This window comes from Canis aureus, chromosome 6, assembly GCF_053574225.1.
Source record: "Canis aureus isolate CA01 chromosome 6, VMU_Caureus_v.1.0, whole genome shotgun sequence".
Taxonomy (NCBI): Eukaryota; Metazoa; Chordata; class Mammalia; order Carnivora; family Canidae; genus Canis; species Canis aureus.
The window spans coordinates 79,695,402-79,714,287 of NC_135616.1; the positions used below are offsets into that span (position 1 = coordinate 79,695,402).

The window sequence follows — 18,886 nt, forward strand, 5'->3', positions numbered from 1 at the left end:
CAATACCAAAATGCCTGTATCTTCTAAGTATCTGAAAATAAACACATCCACTACTGAGCTTACTGTTGACTCCAAGACTGCCCTACTATATTCTGTTTCAGTAGAGGAAATCGGTACCAAAAAAAGAAAGAAACCAGTACCTTTAGATCTTATACTTCAGAATTTGTATCCCCTGTTTCAGTAAAAGTGGAGATCCCAGATCTCTGCCTTTTAGATCTTGGTTCCTCAGCCTTTCGTCTCTTCTCTCCTACTGCTACTAACCTAGCTTGTATTCTCAACTGCTTGTGCCTGAATTGCTGCCATAGCTTCCTAATTGATGTCTCTGCCTCCAGCCTCCATTACTGCAATCTGTAGTATTTTAGCTGTCTGTTCTTTCTAAAATAGAAACCTGATGGGATGTCTGGGTGGCTCAGCGGTTGAGCATCTATCTGCCTTCAGCTCAGGACGTGATCCTGGAGTTCCGGGATCGAGTCCCACATCAGGCTCCTGCATGGAGCCTGCTTCTCCTCCCTCTGCCTGTGTCTCTGCCTCTCTCTGTGTCTCTCATGAATCAAATAAAATCCTTAAAAATAAAATAAAAACCTGATATTTTTGCTCCTATGATGAAATTCTCACAGCTCCAGTTGTGCTCTTCAAACTGAGATACAGGTACCCAGAAGAAAGTTGTCCTGTGCTAGGTGATCCAGGAAGCTGTGGAACAAATCTGTAGCATCCTCCTGGAGTTTCAGTTTTGCTTGAAGATTTTCGGGGAGGGCAAAGAAGGTATTAGGAATAGCTTGTAAAATAGTTTAAGAAACACTGACTTCCAAAATAAAGTCTAACCTTCCTTAGCATGGCATACAAGATCCCGTATGACCTAAGCAGATGATCCACCAGACTGGATAGTCTCAAGTCCATCGGGAGGGCAGAGTAACTATAAATCTTTAGAGTGGAGAAGCAGAGAGGAGGAGGTAGAGAGAGCATAATTGAGCTAGAGAGATGGATGTAAAACCTAGCCTCCAGAATTGAGAGCTGACCAAGGCCAGGTGACAGATTAGCCCTTAAGGAAAAGTTAGAGCAAGGTCAAATTAAAGATGGAGATGTTATGCACCAAGAAACAGAAAGTCTGGGGCATCTGGGGGGCTCAGTCAGGTAAGGATCTGCCTTCAGCTCACTTCATGATCCCAGGGTTCATGCCCGTGTATGGGCTCCTTGCTCAGCAGGGAGCCTGCTGCTCCTCTCCTTCTGCCTGCTGTTCCCCCTTCTTGTGGTCCCTCCCCCTCTCTCTGTCAAATAAATACATAAAACCTTTTTTTTAAAAAGATTTTATTTGTTTATTCATAGACACAGAGAGAAAGAGGCAGAGACACAGGCAGAGAGAGAAGCAGGCTCCATGCAGGGAGCCTGACGGTGGGACTCGATCACAGGTCTCCAGGATCACACCCCAGGCTGCAGGCGGCGCCAAACCGCTGCGCCACCGGGGCTGCCCAAACCTTTTTTTTTTTTTTTTTTAAAGGAATATATAGTAAATTCTGAAGGATATGATTAAAGCAGTGACCTGAAGAATTATAAAGCATTTAATTAACATCTTAATGTGAATATCATGATATGACAGTGGGAGAGAGGTGAAAATTTAAAGGAAATAGCAGAAATAAGCGTAGAGGTGGTGGTGCTGATGTTTATAGACCACGTCACAGAAAAATGTAAAAACTAACTCTGTGAGTAGCTTCATAAAGCTACACATATAAATGCTGTAACCTATGACGTCAACTGGAAAAACTAGGACTTGAGGGATCCACTTGTGAGTAGTTCATGCTTCTCTCTCTGTCTCTAGTTATTGTGACCAACTGAAAGTCTCAGAGAGTACCCACGTGCTTCAGCCCTTCCTCCCCAGTATCCTGGATGGCTTAATTCACCTAGCGGCCCAGTTCAGCTCAGAGGTCCTCAACCTGGTGATGGAGACCCTGTGCATCGTCTGTACAGTAGACCCAGAGTTCACAGCAAGTATGGAGAGCAAAATTTGCCCCTTCACCATCGCCATTTTCCTGAAGTACAGTAACGGTATGCCACCAGGACTGCGTGTTGACGAGGGGCCCCAGAGGGAAGGTTGTGGCTGGGGAGTTTACGTGAAACTTTCCCCTGGATCTGACGGTCTTAAGCATCATAAGCAAAGAATGGCTTTCACTCAGCAAAGAGGAGAGCCGTGCTGGTATTCAGGAGCGTGAAAAAGTAGAGTACCTATTCCTGTCACTCTCACCTGCAGTCAGAACTGGGGGAAAAAGACGATGAGTAAAGGGTTAACAGGCAAGAGGTGCACTTCAGAACTTTAACAATCAAGTAGGAAATTGAGCGACGATATCAAAATCTTCCTAAAAGGAGAGACCTGCAGCTATAACATAGAAAGTGAGGTACTAAGGAAATAGACCTGGATGGTGTACATGGAGGGTTATGAACAGTGGGGTTTATCACGTGGCTTTTGTAGTAGCAAAACTTTAGAAGTAATAAAGATTAAGTACGTTTATTATATTCATAAAGTGGAATACCATGCAGCCTCCAAAAATCAAACTTCAAAGGAATAGTTAAAGCCATGGGAAAGTGCTCACATTATAATAAGAGAATAGATGGTTCACCAAACTGCATAGAATATAATCCCAAATTCTGGATTTTAGACAAGGATAAATTTATGGATATGTATGTATGAAGAAAAAATGTATCAAAAGGATGGTAGCCCAGCGGTTTAGCGCCAGCTTCAGCCCAGGTCATGATCCCGGGGTCCCGGGATCGAGTCCCACGTCAGGTCCCTGCAGGGAGCCTGCTTCTCCCTCTGCCTCTCTCTCTGGATCGCTCACAAATAAATAAATAAAATCTTAAAAAAAAAAAAAAATGTTCAGGGTAGATACCTCTAGGTGGTACAATTCCAGGCGTTTTCTTTCCTTGAATACTCTCCTACATTTTAAGCTTTCCAGTGGGGAGTGTGTATTATTAACACACACTTTACTTGTGTAATGCTTTATTACTAGAGGAAATATTTGTCTTTGTAGAGGGAGCAGCAATATTAAAATAAAGAATATATAGAGATAGGAGTTACATATATCATAGTAAACATTTTATTTGATTTGCTCTTTCACTTAAAATGTGTCCTGCAGAGATTTCCACATTGCGCTAAGATCTCTCATTCTTTTAATTTTTTTTTTAAAGATTTTATTTACTCATGAGAGATACAGAGAGAGAAAGAGAGGCAGAAACACAAGCAGAGGGAGAAGCAGGCTCCCTGCAGGGAGCCTGATGCGGGACTCGATTCCTCCGGACCCAGGATCAGGACCTGAGCCAAAGCCAGATGCTCAACCCCTGAGCCACCCAGGCGTCCCTCTCTCATTCTTTTGAACCATCAGATAATACTCCATAAGATGGCTGTGTCATAATTTGCCCATTCTGTTAATGCACATCTAGGTTGTTCACAATTTTTTTTTCAAAGCAGTGCAACGGTAGTCTTTTAACATGTATCTTAGTACACTGCACACTTTCTATTTTTTCCTGCTAGATATAGGAGTTGTTCTTTAAAAAGTAAAGTAGGTCAAGCTAAAGTTTCATTTCTTCCTAGGGCTCTGCTTTTTGGGGGTTTTACCTTTTGCCTTGGAAATGCTTTGGGCGTTCTTTTTTCTGTCATGACTACCCCCCTGGGAGATGTATACGATTCCTCTTCAACATGGGAGAACCTGGCAGTCAGTGTTTTGGCAGTCTTGGAAACTTTCATGTCTTCTTTTACAATGTTCTTTTATAATGTTAAAATTTTTTCCTTAAGCCTTTGATTTTATAATCCAGGTTTCACAATAAAATCATTAAACGATTTGCCCCAGAAAAGGAGCCAAATTTCATTTTAGGAGTCCCTGTTACTGACCGGTTTCTGGCTTAATGAAACCACACATACTCTGGCTCTTGGAGATTTAGCATCTCTCCTGTTCTTTCAGGTTATTCATACGGCCTCACTAGGTCCCAGGTATGTGATGTGTAAGCAAAAGTTGTTAACTTAGGTTAGGGCCAAGCAATAGGTATCATGAAGCCAGAAGCACATGCAGACCATTGGGTGAGGGGTTCTGTGTTGCCTTCTCCACTTCAGATCCTGTCGTCGCCTCGCTGGCTCAGGATATCTTCAAGGAGCTGTCCCAGATTGAAGCCTGTCAGGGCCCGATGCAGATGAGGCTGATTCCCACTCTAGTGAGCATAATGCAGGCCCCGGCAGACAAGATCCCTGCAGGACTATGTGCGGTAAGTGGTTACAGGACACCGGAGTGGGTGTAGGTGTAAGAAAAAGAGCATGCACACGCTTTGCAAATGTCACCTGCGGATCCCACCTTGCTGACCGGAAGCCAGTGGCCTTAGAGATTCAGAGGGTGATTTTCCTGGGGCTACTTTGCCCAAAGGACAGTAGGTGATTCTTGAGGCTTTAAGAAAATGGTTCTTCTTGTTCCCGAGTTGCCCTCAGTGAATTAAACAAGTGCTAACACAGTGCCACTGAGTATGTCACCCGACTCTCTGTCCACTCCACTGCCATTTACCGCCCACCCTCCTATCTAAGCAAGCAGTGAGCTATCAGGAGGCTGAGAGCACTATCTACTATCTAATTATTCCTTTCCTTCAGAAACTTATATTATTGAAGATTAACAAGCTTTCTTTTGGCTGCTGTGTTGTATCCACTCAATAAGGATCTTGGTTGTTGGACACCCCCAACGCCTACCCATGAGGCGGTTCTGATTCTTTCTTTTTCTCTTCTCTCCTTCAGACGGCCATTGATATCCTGACCACAGTAGTCCGGAATACAAAGCCTCCCCTTTCCCAGCTACTCATCTGCCAGGCTTTCCCTGCTGTGGCACAGTGCACCCTTCACACAGACGACAACGCCACCATGCAGGTACCTGAGCCGTGGTGATTAGAAAAGGGAAGATAGCTCCCCAGCCATGGGCTTGTAGTGGCCTGAGAGAGCGGACACAGTCCCATGCTTTTGAGATCCAGGTCTCTCAAATCTGTATTTAACTAAGGAACCCAGGAAGGGTCCAGACTGCAGAAGCCAAGCATTCTCTGCTTTGGGATATGTTGTAATCTTAAAAGGGATGGATGCCAGGCATGCTTCCCATCTATATCTGGGCATTGCTAATGTGGATGAGATTACAGACCTGTAAACTTGAAATTCTAAAGCAAGTCTTTTCTGACCTAAGAAAATCAACAAGATGATAAGCCTTTGGAAATCTCTAGGCAGACACTGATTCATATAGGTCTTGTTTATTCCCATATAGAGCTTCGGTATCTGTAATCACTGCTTGCATCTTAAACATGTTTTTCTAGTACTGGAGGTAGATCTTTATGGTTAAAACTTCGTTTACTTGGCCAATATCCCTTGTGATCAGAAATAACCATTTTTGAGATAGTTGATTAGGTGAAGCAAGGATTGAAAAGTGCATGGCTCTATCTGTAACAGTAAACTCCTGACTCCAACAGTATATACCCACCACAAACCCTGTAGGCTCATCACTCTTATGAGGCATAAGCCTCTAAGAATAACATTTGCCCGTACAGACTGAGGGCCTCCTGACATCTGTTCCCACTGTTGCTAATCTTGTTTGCCACCTTTGTCTCCCCAGAATGGTGGAGAGTGCTTGCGAGCTTACGTGTCAGTGACGCTGGAGCAGGTGGCCCAGTGGCACGACGAGCAGGGCCACAATGGGCTGTGGTACGTGATGCAAGTGGTGAGCCAACTCCTGGACCCCCGTACCTCAGAGTTCACTGCGGCCTTTGTGGGTCGCCTTGTCTCCACCCTCATCTCCAAGGCAGGGCGGGAGCTGGGGGAAAATCTGGACCAGATTCTTCGTGCCATCCTCAGTAAGATGCAGCAGGCAGAGACGCTCAGTGTCATGCAGGTAAGAGGACAGTGGGAGTTGGGCTTTCCCAACCAACCTCCAGGTGGTAGAGATGGAAATCAGTATACAGGTCCCGAGGTGTTTTTACTGTCATACTGTCCTTAGACAACAGTTAAGTAACACCTGTGTGTTCTAGCCCAAGAAATACTGACAGGGAAGTCTCCGTGTCCTCTAGTTCTTGCCTGGCTGGCCCCATTCCCTCTCATCTCCCAAGTCTCTGACATTGGTTTCCCTGAAGCAGATGTCCTTCTTGTTGCCTCCTAGTCTCTGATCATGGTGTTCGCCCATCTGGTGCACACTCAGCTGGAACCCCTCTTGGAGTTCCTGTGCAGCCTCCCGGGACCTACTGGCAAACCCGCCCTGGAGTTTGTAATGGCTGAATGGACGAGCCGACAGCATCTGTTCTATGGACAGTATGAAGGCAAAGTCAGGTAGGGCCGTCTTTCTGTTGTGGGCATTCCGCCTCTCCTTGCATTTCTTCCTTCTCTGACTTGCTTCATTGATTTTTGCTCGACATGTCAAACTGCCCCTTGTATTCCCTTTCCCTCTGTATCTTTATTGTTAGTCGGTGTCTTTGAATAGCTGCCATCTCGAATTTCCAAAACATAGTCACAGGTAGACCGTGCTTGTTTTTCCTCTCTGCTGCCTAGAGATCCTCCTCTGCCAGACTTCAAGCCAAGCACTGCTAGTGGCTTATTCTCCTTTATAAACCCAAGCCTTCTAACCCTGGCTTGCTAACTTTCTATCTTAGACTTGCTTCCCACTGGTTCTCATTACCGCATTGCACTTTCCAGGTGGCCAGCCATTGTGATCCTTGCCCCCCCCCCCCCAGCTTTGTTTAAGAAGTTCAAAAGTTCTCATTAGGCCATCTTCGTGAACACTAAATCTCATTTTCAGCTGAACCCTCTTATCTCTTGTAATTAGTTGTGAACAGAATTTTCACCAATCAAGAGTCTTAGGACTTAATTGCTTATCTCCTTGGAATAAACTCTAGATGGGTTGCTGATTGACCCTTTTTGGCTCTTCCTTGCCAGCTCTGTGGCACTGTGTAAACTGCTCCAGCATGGCATCAATGCAGATGACAAACGGCTACAGGATATCCGCGTGAAGGGAGAGGAGATCTACAGCATGGATGAGGGCATCCGCACCCGCTCTAAGTCAGCCAAAAGTGGGTGATGCTGCTGCCCCTCCAGTCCCCTCCCTAGGGGCTAAAGTGGGGTGGAAGGCAGGGATGTACTGTAATCTAGTTTTTTTTTTTTTTAAACATAATTGTTAGTGATGGGTTTGATAAAAAGAAACAAAACTATAGGTAAACAAGGGATCAGAACATACGGCTCCTTCCTCTTGCTGGAAATTGGCAAAAACAATCTTAGGTACCCCAGCTTCCAGCTTCATTCGGGGGCTCTGATACCCATTTCAGCATGTCTTTGTTATCGGATTGCTTTTGGCCTATGATTTTAGTGATTTGTAGGCAGCAGGTGCGAAGCTGCCCTATTCAGCCGTAGGTTTATAATCACCTCTGCTGTTTCTCAAACTGCAAGTCATGGGCACTGGAGTATTGCACTCTCTACAGTTACTTGGTGTCCAAGCTTTATTACCAGCAAAAACCATTTTCTATCTCCTTTAATTCCTGAACTCTCTTATCTGTCCTAACTTCTGAACTCTTAGACCAAGCAGAATGGAGTTATTTAACTTTAAATTGTTGTGTGGCAGCTGGATATAGTCTGGGATGGTGGAAAGCCTGAGGGCTGGTAAACTGTGTCCAGTGAGCAGTGCCAGAAGTTAGCACAGTGACAGTCTTCCTAGAAGCCTTTCCTTTCTTTTCCAGACCCTGAGCGCTGGACAAACATTCCTTTGCTGGTCAAGATCCTGAAGCTGATCATCAATGAGCTCTCCAACGTCATGGAGGCCAACGCCGCACGCCAGGCCACTCCTGCAGAGTGGAATCAAGGTGCACTGGCTCTTACTCCCAGCAGACTGTTAGCCTAGCAGATCAAGTTACAAATGTTCAAATCATCAATTTGGTTTATTGAATTACTGTTTTTTTTTTAAATGTTTGTATCATGCCTGTCATGTGGCTAGCACTGCTATGCACGTGAAGACCTCTTCAGGTCTGCCTTGTGAAATCTCTTCAGAGGCTGGGGTGTGCTGTAGCTAGGAGGCAGGCTAGTTAGCCCTTCCTGTATGGTTTTTCTTAGGAGTTTCTCAACCTTTTATCTACCCACCTGAACACCCTCGGTTCTTCCATTTAAACTTACTGTGAGGGCTTGACCATAGGGCCACATTACGGAAACCCATGGGACCTTTCCGTTCTGGCTTGTTTGCATTTGGGAAGGGACAATGTGTGAGCATGTTCCAGCTGCTTTTCATCTCTGAGTAGATGACTCCAATGATATGTGGGAGGACCAGGAGGAAGATGAAGAGGAGGAAGAGGATGGTTTAGCTGGCCAACTCTTATCTGACATTCTTGCTACAAGTAAATATGGTAAGCCATTTGAGAAGAGGGCAGCCATGCTATGTACCTTTTCTGTGCACTGGTCCCAAGAGGCAGGGTGCCAAAGGAAGGGGGGAGGTGGGCCTACAAGGGATGTACCTTGGGCTTCTTTAGCCCATCTACCCTAGCCGTGTGATGCCTTCCCGCTTGGGGCCCGAGCTTCTGCCCTGACCCCTCTCTGTGGTGACTGTGTCTAACAGAGGAGGATTACTACGAGGATGATGAGGAAGATGACCCTGATGCCCTGAAGGATCCTCTCTATCAGATTGATCTGCAGGTGAGAATGTCCAGAGAAGATAGATGTCTTGCAAGTGACAATGTCTCAAGCCACGGAAACAGGAATATGGTCTCACACTCATTCGTAGTTTGTCCTGAGAGCTTCAGGGCAGAGAGTTCCTGTCCTGCTGAATAGTCAAGGACTCTGGGTGGACTGGGACTTTGCACCTTAGCATTTTATTCCTACCAGTATGGCAGTCCAGTTTCTTGCAACCCCAGCTGTCTTGTGAAGGCTTCCCGGTAGAATAGGAGATCTGTTGGGAAAATTTCATTTCCTTACGGAATTGAGTCCCTGGGTTAAACCTAAACTAGATCCAAGAATGTAGAAAGCCATCCCTCGGGGTGTTGGCATTTGTCTCAGAGCCACTGCTTCCTATACCACTTGTGCTTGCCCCACTGTGGATGGTGAGCCTGGGAACCCTCAGTAATGCCACTCTTTTTCTTCCCTCCAGGCATATCTCACGGACTTCCTCTGCCAGTTCGCTCAACAGCCCTGCTATATAATGTTCTCAGGCCACCTTAATGACAACGAGAGGCGGGTTCTGCAGACCATTGGCATCTAAAAAAAAAAATGGAGACTTTCCACATTTGCTCCTCCTGGCTCAGCCACAAACCATTTTGCAGCCCTTAACTGGCCTCGACATGTACTTTCTTTTCAACCTAGAGTGGCCTCCTGACTCGGCCCTTGGCCTTTGCAGAGTGACACTGACAATTCAGACTGAGCTCACCAGTGCTGTCACTTAGGAATACTGGAACAAAGGACATTTCTCAAAGTCCCCCTGAAGATACTCCATCTCTAGGACCTTTTTCTCCCCAACTGTGCCCCCACTTCTGTTCCTAGAGTCCTCTGCTGGCCGCTCCCGAAACATATTGCCCAGAAGGATTATGTGTTCATGGATTATTTTGCCCCACCTCAGGAGCACAGGAAGTCATGACCATTTATATTCTAAAACAGACCTGTTTACTTCCATAGGACATCTGAGGTATTCAGATAGGAATACCCTTGAGAGATGATTGTGCTTTCTGCCCTCCACCACAGATGCTCTGGGTTCTCCATAGGAACGAGGGGAGCAGCTACCTTCTGAGCCCTCTCCAGTGACCTCTCCTTGTCTCCCTCCTACAACACTAAGGTTCCCCTGTCAAAGGACGTCATCTTGGTTTTGCCTCATTGCATGATTCAGCACCTCCCCCCAAGCTATTCCTGCGTATACATGCACACACACAAAATAAGCCAGACAGATGGCAATTTGTTTTTCCTTTTTTAGGAAAAAAAAAAAATGGGAAAAACATTTTTTAAAGTCCTCCTGACCCAACTATATTTAATATTCCTCTCCCACACATCACCACACAGTCTGATATTCAAAGGTTACCCCCTCTCCCTCAGGAATCCTCTAAAGTGGTTAAGTTGTAGCCCTCAAATTTGCAATGTGTATTTTTCTAGGAGAGTAAAGTAATCTTTACAAATGAATTTAGTCCGCATGGTATAAGGTGTCCCAGCACATCTGCCTTCTGTTCCTTTTAGAAGGAAAATAAAAGTAAGGAAAAAAAGATTAGGCGGAGCCATGTAGACACCCTAGTGTGTCCTAGGTAACCTAGCTCGAGCAAAATGACTCTTAGAGAACTGGTATCGTCCAATCAAGATTTTTTTTTAAAGATTTTATTTATTTATTCATGAGAGACAGAGAGAGGCAGAGGGAGAAGCAGGCTCCCTGTGGGGAGCCCGCCACAGGACTCGATCCCAGTACTTGAGCCAAAGGCAGACACTCAAACCACTGAACCCCCCCCCCAGGTGCCCCAATCAAGTATTTTTAAGGGACGTCCCTTAATTGGGAATTTCAGTCTGTTGTATGTTCACAAAGTGAATGAGGATAACAAAGGGAGGAAGACAAAGCCCAGCACTCCCGTTTTGGCAGTGCCCATACCTGGTGCCCAGATTTAGCAGCTACAGATTTCTAGACGTTGACGTTCCTGCAAACAAGAAGCAGACTATCAAATGAATTTAAGCCTGTTCTTGAGGAAAAGACCACACTCGTAGGGCATTTCCTGTACAGGACTGTTACGGAAGCTTCGGGGTTTTGTAGCTAATAGTGGTTTCATGCCACTAGGTGTCCCTGGTGTGCAGTCCCCACATCTGAGTTGGGGGGAGTGTCTGTTATCGTTCCTGTCCTTGAAAAGCCTGAGAGCACGTGCAGAGCATGGTCTGCTGCCAGCCAGGTTCTGAGACTAGTAACTGCTCCTGTTGCTTCTCCCCCTTGAGCTGGGAGAGTCCCTCACGCTGGGGCAGTGACAGGAGGTCTGGCCCATTGGTGCTCGAGAAAACCAATCAGCCTTAGAAACTCACCCTACCGTTGATCTCCATGCAATGCCATTGGTTCCAGTGCTGAAGGTTCCACAAGGCCAAATCAACCCTGACTGTGGCACAACAGATGGTCTCGCGCCCATGACGTCAAATTGCTGAGTTTGGGAAGGCTTGGAGCTCCCACACTGAGGATGATGGGGGCCCCTTCTGGGCCTGCTGAGTGGAAGAGAGTCTGTATCTGGTGCCAAAAATGGTTCTTGACAAGTGTCCTCTCTTGCTGATTTTTGGGGAGTACTGGAAAACTTGAGTCCTGAAGGCAAGGGTCTGGGTATACCCTGGGGCCACCCCTGCCCAGCAGACACACCGTTGTGGATGAGAGCAGAGGGTCTTGGACCCCTTGGCGTGTAAGCACTTCCTGTGCTCCCACAGCGTTTTCCCATCACCCACTGGCCCGTTAGAGCAGGTGCACAGTGGGTGATACTCCCGTTCTGTCAGTGAGGAGGAGCATTCAGACGACGCCCAGTGTCAGCAGGGACGGGAAAGATCTGCTTGAAGCCAGTACTCCCGACGAAAAGTTGAACTCCAGCTCCTGTTTTGCCTCTTGTTCTTTTGGCCAAAGAACTAGCTTGGGCCTGAAAAGGCCAGGGCCAACAGGTTAGGAGCCGAAGTTCAAGATAAGTGAGGGGATGAGGGCACGCTGGCGGCTCTAAGATCATCCAGGTCTCCTGAGCATGCGCACAGCTAGGACGCCGGGGCACCTTTCCAGCCGTGGTTGAGCTCCTGGTGGAAGGAACTGAAGGGAGATTGGAAGAATCAACCAGAAGATGGAGAAGGGGGAAGTCCAAGCCCGGAAGGAAGCAGATTGTCGCAAGTCCCTGCCCGTCCTGTGACATTGACCAGGGACCACAAGCGGACACGGCCCCGGCCCATAAATAGGAATGCTGTCCTCGCTGGGGTTCCATAGACGTCGCCATGAATTCAGAGCAAGTGCTGCCAAACTAGACTTGCAGGCTGATTCTGGTGACAGATAAAATCTGGACAAGGTAAAATCAAAGCATCCAGGAAATAGAGAAGTTGGTTACTGGCCACCAACCCTCAGACTACAAAGTGGCTTATTGTGGAATGGTTTGCGCTGTGCCCCAGGGCGCTGTCCTTGTCCCCTCCTTTGATATGAATGACAGATGGGGGGTTTCATGCCTTACCCATTCCAAAAGGATCTGAGGCCATTTATAAAAGAAACAGGACTAGATAGATGCCGATCACATTTTTTTTTTATTTATTTATTTTTTTAGATGGGAGAGAATCCCAAGCAGGCTCCGTGGGGCTCCATCTCTCAACCTTGAGATCATGACCTGAGCAGAAATCAAAAATCAGATGCTTATGCAGCTGAGCCATCGAGGTGCCCCTGCCAGTCAGATTTTTAGATAAGGGGAACCTCTCAGAGTGATGACAAGTTAGGATTCAAACAGACACTTCTATAGGCAGAAGTTAAAGGTAAGGTGGTTTGAGAACTCGGATTGATGAGTATGAAGAAAGTTAAGGGTTACAGAGTAGGCTGCTCCTGTCAGCAATTCTGTGTGCACGTAATAAGCGCTCATGATGTCAGGAGCCGTTAACGTGTCCTCAGTCAACTCCAGCGTAGTCCTGGCTGGGGTGGCGGACACAGATTGTGTAAGATCGGTTCAGTCTCCCGTGTGTGTCGGCAATCCTAGAGTGCTCCGTTCCATCATGGTGCTCAAACAGGAGGCTCCCCGACAGACGGCGTGCGCATCTGCAAGAGGAAAACAAGAACCGGAGGACCAGAGCTGTGCCATGCGGGAAGAAGCTTAAAGGAGCTGAGAAGACTCAGGGAAAACCGGACACCGCTTTGGAAGAAGAAAGGGTTGTCCAGTGAAGGACACGCTACTCCCCCCAGCCAGGCAGACCCGTGGCCAACGAGTAGACAAACTCAAGGCCAGTTTCTGGCTACTAGGTGTTTATTCTGTTCCGCAAATACTAAACTTCCTTGACATGCAAGGCCAGGGTTAGAAGCTAGTCTAGTCAGGGGTCAGAAATAAGGCAACAGATGTGGGTGGTGCCATGAGAGAAGTACTGGGGCCCATCCCCACTACCCAGAGGGGAGTGGTTAACCGTAAAGGAGAGGAAGGCAGGCAGGGTCGCATGGAGAAGGTGACCCTGGGACTGGGCACTCACAAGGTGGCCAACAACCGTTGAGGTTTCACAAGCCCCAAATGCCAATGGCTGTTCCAAAGCGTCACTTCGATTATCTCGGTAGACCATCTAAGAACTACCAAGTACGTACTTCTGTTTACCCCACCTACAGACTGGCGAAACCGAGGCACAGCGTTATTAAATGTTACCTGCCAAAAGTCACATGGCCAAGTGTGTGATTCTGACCCATTCTGACCCAAGGAGGTTGCACTTTGCCAGTTTTCTGTCTCGCCTCCCCAGTGCATTGGCCAGGCGGACGAGGGTGGGGTAGGGCACCCCGGAGCAAAGAATCTTTAAGAAAAGGCCTTCGTGGAATAGGATCGCACTTTCACAGCTTATATTCAGGTTAAAGGTATTGGAATTTATGGTTCACGGGGCTCTTGGCTAGAAGGAAGCTGGGAGGACAAGGGGGGCCAGGTGGTGCAGGATCCTGCGGGCCCCTAACCCCTCTTCAGGGAATGGATGACCACACTCAAGGAGTTGAGGCAGAGAAGTGACATGATCGGATTTGTGTTTGGGGAAGCAATCGTGATGTCTGTGCAAACATGCCAGCAGGGGTGCAGGTGAGAGAGCCGAGAGCCTGGGCCCCGTGGAGACCGGAGGCGGAGGGTGAAAGGTTGAGGGAGAGTCCGTGGGCCCAAGGGTGGACAGAGCGTGGTCCTGCAAGCGTGACAGCTGGCAGGGGCTCCGCGTAGACCCCACCGCCCTACCTCAGGCTCCGGATAGCAAAGCAGCCAAAGGTAACCGCTAACAACTATCCTACTGTTTGGGAGTTCCTCCCCTTCCGCTGCCGGGCTGGCCGGGGCAGGCCCACACTAGCATCCAGCAAAGACCCTCGTGTCCTGTTTTGTTTCGGGGAAGTTGTTTTATTTTTGTGGGGTTTTTGTTTCTGAGTAGGTGAGAAAGGAGTGGCATTACTGTTATTTTCCTAAAAGTGCGCCTTCTCCTGGTCTTTCAGCCCCGTCGGCCCTATGGCAGGTGTGCTGGCCAACTCGAGGGCCCGGGCGCCCTTGCTCCGAGTGCCCAGTTGCCCTGCGGGGGCCTGAGCATAGCTTCCGGGTTGGGGGAGCCGCGGTGGGCGGCGTCCCCTCGGATGCTCGGTCTCGGCGCTTGTAGGATGGACAACTGGTCCCTGCCTCACAGTTGTAGGTAGAATTAAAGATGACTTGAGCGAAGCGCTCCACCCGCCAGTAGCTGGGAGCTATGTTGGGCTCCTGTCCCTGACTCACTGGGTTAGGATGACTCAGTGCAGCTTCACAGATGCTGCTGCTAAATCGGGGTCTCCGAGAGGAGGAGCTGCAGGCGGCTCAGAGGAGGAGCTGCAGCCCTGCCGCTGGGGCCCTTAGGAGCGCTAGGAGCGTCGCGCCTGCCTCCACCGGCTGCGCACAGGTTCTCCGAGCCCCGCTGACGTGCGTGCGTGCGTTACAGGCTGTTGGCCTGGCCTCACTAGACGCCCATCTCATCCCAAGAACGTAGCCAGATTCCTCGTAGCCAGATTCCTCGCACTTTCTTGCCTTCACCGCCTCTGCGGGGTGCAAAACAGAGCCCCTAGAGGAGAGGCGCCCGGGGCCTGAGCCCTGGGGACCCGGTGGGGCCTGGGGGGGCGCCTTCCTGCGGGAAGGGCGGCGTGGTCCCTGGGGAGGCCGCACCGGGCGGGGATCCTGGGGCTGGCCTGCGAGGCTCCCCCACGGTACCTTGCCTCACGGGACGTCCCGGGTCCCCATGATCCCAGAAGGGGGACGGGTATTTCCCAGCACCGTCAGGGGGACAGAGGAGATATGGCGGGGCCCTTGCTCCGGGTCTGTGATCGCAGATCTCCCCTGATCCAACCCCACCGCCGTGGCTGCTCCCCCCATCCCTGGCCCACCGAGCACCCTAGGAGAGGCGGGACACGGGCTGAGGGAGACAGACGGCTGGGTGCCTGCCGGCCGGTGGGTAACCCCTCATGTGACCCTGAGTAATGCTCTTTCCACTGAACCGCGAGGGAGAGGGTGGGCCAGCTGAGCGAGGATTCTGGAGGGTTCCAGTGGGTTCGGCCCTCGAGGAGGCCCAGCCCAGGGGTGGCTGCAGACCAGGAAGGGGGGGCAGGGCGCCCCTGGTTGTGGCTCAGAGGGACCAGCGCACCTCCCCCCCCCCGGGCTTCCATCCTGGCCCTGCCGGGCGACTGGGGGCAAAGCCACTTGCGCTGTCTGTGCCTCCATTTGCTCTGCATCCCGGGGGCATCCTGAGGGTTAAAGCAAGATCAGTGAGCGGCCAGGGCCGAGGCACCGCTCACCGTGCGCTCTGGTCCCTGCAGAGCCGGTCACTCCGCCGAGGCCCTGTGTCCGTGTGCGGGTGGCAGTTCCCACCTGTGCAGTGAGCAGGGACGCTGGGCTGAAGACAGGGACCCCAGGGTGGAAGGGACCCGCGGCGGCCTTGGGCGGCAGCCTCCCAGGAGAGGGAGCGGGGAGCACGGGGAGGGCCGTAAACAGAACCGGCTTCCTTCCTTACCCTCAGATCTCAAAATAACACTGTCTGCCCCCACCCTGGCCAGCTGGCAGGGGTGCAGTCTGAGCAAGGTGCCATTTAAAGCCAACCTGGCCCTCCCTGTCTGCCCCACTGACTGGACCGGGCTCCCGAAGCCAGGCCCCGGCTGCCCCCAGGGCAGGCTGTTCCCAGATGCCACCCAGAGCAGCCGGGCTAACCCCTCCTTTCCTGGGGCCCAGGCTGCCCCGCGCCTCCGCAAAGAACCAGAGGCCTGGCGTCCTGCAAAGGCATAGCTAGAAGAGCGCTCCTTCCTACCAGGAGCCGGGGGGCGGGCGGGCAGTGAGGCTGCTCCCCACAGGCCCGCACCCACCCGGGCCCCTCCTGCCCACAGGACAAACTCCAGGGTCACCGCCTTTAGTTTGCACTAAAGAAAGAATAAAGCTAGACATCAGGGACGACCTTAGGTCGCAGGAAAGGTGTTTGTGTATTTGGGGACAGTGGGGTCCAGGAGATGGGGCTCCTTTCGTCCCCAGCTGAGCCATGAGACCTCGGCCACGTTTCTGGCACTCTCCTGGGCCTGGGGCTCCCCAGCTCTGGGTTGCAAGGAAGAGTCCCTGTGTCTCTGACACCCTGGAGTGGGTGTGATGAGATTAAATCAGAAGGAGGAAAGGGCTCAGGGTCCTTGGGGAAGAAAGGAATGCATAATTACCCATCTGCAGGAGGTGCCAGAGGACTGCTCACAGGAGGAGGGCTGGAGGGTGCACCCTCTCCTGAAGGAAGCATGGAGGCAAGTAGGGGAGAGGAACAGAGCTCCCCTGCCTCACAGTGGCCCAGAACGCCTGAGCCAGACACCTGGGTGGGGCAGGAGCCCCTGCAACGGAGGCTCCAGGGCCCTGTCCTGGGAAGGCAGGAAGGCCTGGGAGAGACCAGGCCCTGCTCCGGGCCCTGCTCCCTGCTCCGTGGGCTGCGATTTGAAGGAGAGCAAGAAGGGGGTTGGGAGGAGCCCTGAGCTGGTCACTCAGCCCAGGGAGAGATGACTCAGCAGTGTTTGCCTGGGTACCACAGCCCCCGGCAAAGCCCAAACTGGGTCACAGGCCCGGTCCTGGCCGCCCCCACCCCCAGCCGGCTCGCGGTGGCCTCCCCCACTCTAGTTGTCTCCCCCCAGTCTCCTGCCCGGGCAAGGGCTGGGCAGCAGGGTTCCCGAGTACGTGCTCTGTGTGCCAAGCCCAGCGCCGAGCACTTAGGACCTGTCCCCGCAGACGCAGGTGGTGAATCAGGGGCCTGGATTTGAAGTCGCAGAAGCCCACCATCAACCCCCACCTGCGTGAAACGGGGAGAATTCTCTTCCAACCTCTGTACAACGGGGCAGACTCATTTGCAGCGTTGGCCGCCGGCAGCATCAGCGTCATATTCCAGGCCCCTCGGGGAGAGCCCGCTCCTGGCAAAGTTGGCAGTTGGTCTCCTCTGATCACAGATTAATTACTGTGCCTCTCCTTTTCGAGGAAAGCCTCTGCCCCTCACTGGGGCCCGGGAGGAGGCTCCTGGGTGCCTGGAATGGATGAGGTCCGGGGAGCCCTGGCCGCCCTCAGCCGCTCCCCAATCCTCCCACGCAGCCCCTTCCCACCCCCGCCCAGGTCCTTGGCCTCGGCCCCCCAGGCGGCGCCAACCCTGCCAGTCCTCCCCCAGGCCGCCCTCCCGCCCCGGCCCCTGCGCAACACTGCTGTCCCGAGGGCCGCACGTTTTCCTAGAGTTTTCTGGTTAAAGGCTCCCCGTCGATGCGAGCTAGGTGGGTGGCCCGCTGCAGGCCTCACCCGGGGCCAGGTTGGAGGAGGACCAGCTGGGAAATAAAGGGAAGAAGCAGGAAAGCAGCTAGAAAAGGGGGCGTTTTGGGAAGCATGGGGCTTGGGCTTGGGCTTGTTTGACGAGGGAAGACTTGGGGTTTCGTTTTGGGTGGGAAAGAAGCTAAGGGCACTAAAGAGATGACGCAGAGAGGTCACACGCGGTCTTGAGTACCCGGGGGAGCATCAGCCTTGGCCAGGAAGGGACGACCCTTCCTCTGAAAGTCCCTCAGCCCACAGGGGTTACGTCCTGCAAGGCCCGGTGACAGCGTGGACGCAGCGGCCACGGAGCTTGTGCCTAGGAGGGCGTGGACGGGACCGGCACGCATGCAGGCTGGTGGACACAGGTTGTGCCCGGCGCCTCTGCTGCTGCACCTGGGCCGGTCCTGCGCCTGCACCTGCCATCATGTGCCCGCCTGCCCCAGTTCCGGGCCGGGGTGCCAGCGCCCATGGGGCCCAGGCCGTCCTCTTCCCTCTGTGCTTCCCTAACTTACTGACATTTTGCGGGGCCTGCCCTGTGCTGTCTGGTTCCGTTCCTGGGACACAGAGAGGCGCTGTCCACACCCCTGCTCTTGGGGAAGGGGATCCGGCTGGATGACTGGAGCCCCCCATCCCCTGGCGGCAGTATCTGGGGCCAGGCCTACGCTCCTGTGAGCCCTGGCCTCCCCGCCTGTCAACAGGGTTGATGAGGACACCTGTCTGCTCTGCTGCTCGCGGGCTGTGGGGACCCTTCACGAGGTAAACATCCAAGTGCCCTGGCAAGGGTGGCACCGCCGCCAGGCCTCGACTGGGCCCCTGACTTTGTCCGTGGGGTGGCAGGCAGTCCCCGGCCAGCGCCCCCAGGTAGCTGACAGCACACATTTGCAGGGGGACTGACTGCCCCCCAACGTGGTCTCCACCCGGTAGCTCCTGTGCCCCTGCCCTCGGGCCAGGGCGGCCATCCGCAGGGTCGGCCCTGAAGGAAGGGGACCCGATGGGCGACCGGCCCGCGGCTCCGGGTGGCCCCAGCCTGTCGTGGGGCGATGAGGCCACGGGCTGGTGCCCGCCGGCGCTGTCCACTGGGGGGGCGGGAGCCAGGGCAGCTGGCAGGGTCCGGGCCTGCGGGCACCGCGGACAAAGCGGCTCTCAGCCGCCTCTCAATGGGGGCCTGTGTTCTGGGTGGGGGCGGGGTGCCCTCGGCCTCTTGCCCCCCCGGCGCCGCCCCCGCCCCCGCCGGACGTCCTGGGCCGGACCCTGGGGCGGAGGAGGCCCTGCCCCTCTAGGGCGCCGGCGCGGGGTCGGGAGGGGGCTCCTGGGGCCGGCCGCGGGCTGGGTCCCGGCGGGGGCGGGGCGGGGCGGGGGCAGGGGCGGGGCCAAGGTGTGCGGGCGGGGGCGGGGCGGGGCTGCGGCGGGGCGGGGCTGCGGCGGCCCC

General features: G+C 52.4%; 1 protein-coding gene and 1 long non-coding RNA gene across 3 annotated transcripts in view; one reads left to right on the plus strand and one right to left on the minus strand.

Moving 5' to 3' along the window:
- IPO9 (importin 9) overlaps nucleotides 1-13,333 on the plus strand; it is a 58,772-nt gene extending 45,439 nt beyond the window's left edge. The window contains exons 15-24 of one of the 2 annotated variants that reach the window (XM_077902457.1): nucleotides 1,814-2,040; nucleotides 4,097-4,245; nucleotides 4,760-4,888; nucleotides 5,616-5,891; nucleotides 6,156-6,322; nucleotides 6,926-7,059; nucleotides 7,720-7,842; nucleotides 8,272-8,376; nucleotides 8,586-8,662; nucleotides 9,114-13,333. In XM_077902457.1, coding sequence (XP_077758583.1) covers nucleotides 1,814-2,040; nucleotides 4,097-4,245; nucleotides 4,760-4,888; nucleotides 5,616-5,891; nucleotides 6,156-6,322; nucleotides 6,926-7,059; nucleotides 7,720-7,842; nucleotides 8,272-8,376; nucleotides 8,586-8,662; nucleotides 9,114-9,224 — 1,498 coding nt within the window. In that variant the 3' untranslated portion in view covers nucleotides 9,225-13,333. Of the gene's footprint in view, nucleotides 1-1,813; nucleotides 2,041-4,096; nucleotides 4,246-4,759; nucleotides 4,889-5,615; nucleotides 5,892-6,155; nucleotides 6,323-6,925; nucleotides 7,060-7,719; nucleotides 7,843-8,271; nucleotides 8,377-8,585; nucleotides 8,663-9,113 lie in introns of those variants that run through there. The other variant, XM_077902458.1, reaches the window with a different exon arrangement.
- On the minus strand, nucleotides 12,214-18,773 carry LOC144316498 (uncharacterized). Its single transcript, XR_013382473.1, has 2 exons — nucleotides 16,958-18,773; nucleotides 12,214-12,731 (listed from the first exon to the last, which is right to left on the minus strand). It is a non-coding gene; the product is annotated as an uncharacterized LOC144316498 (long non-coding RNA).
- Between the last annotated feature and the right edge of the window lie 113 nt (nucleotides 18,774-18,886).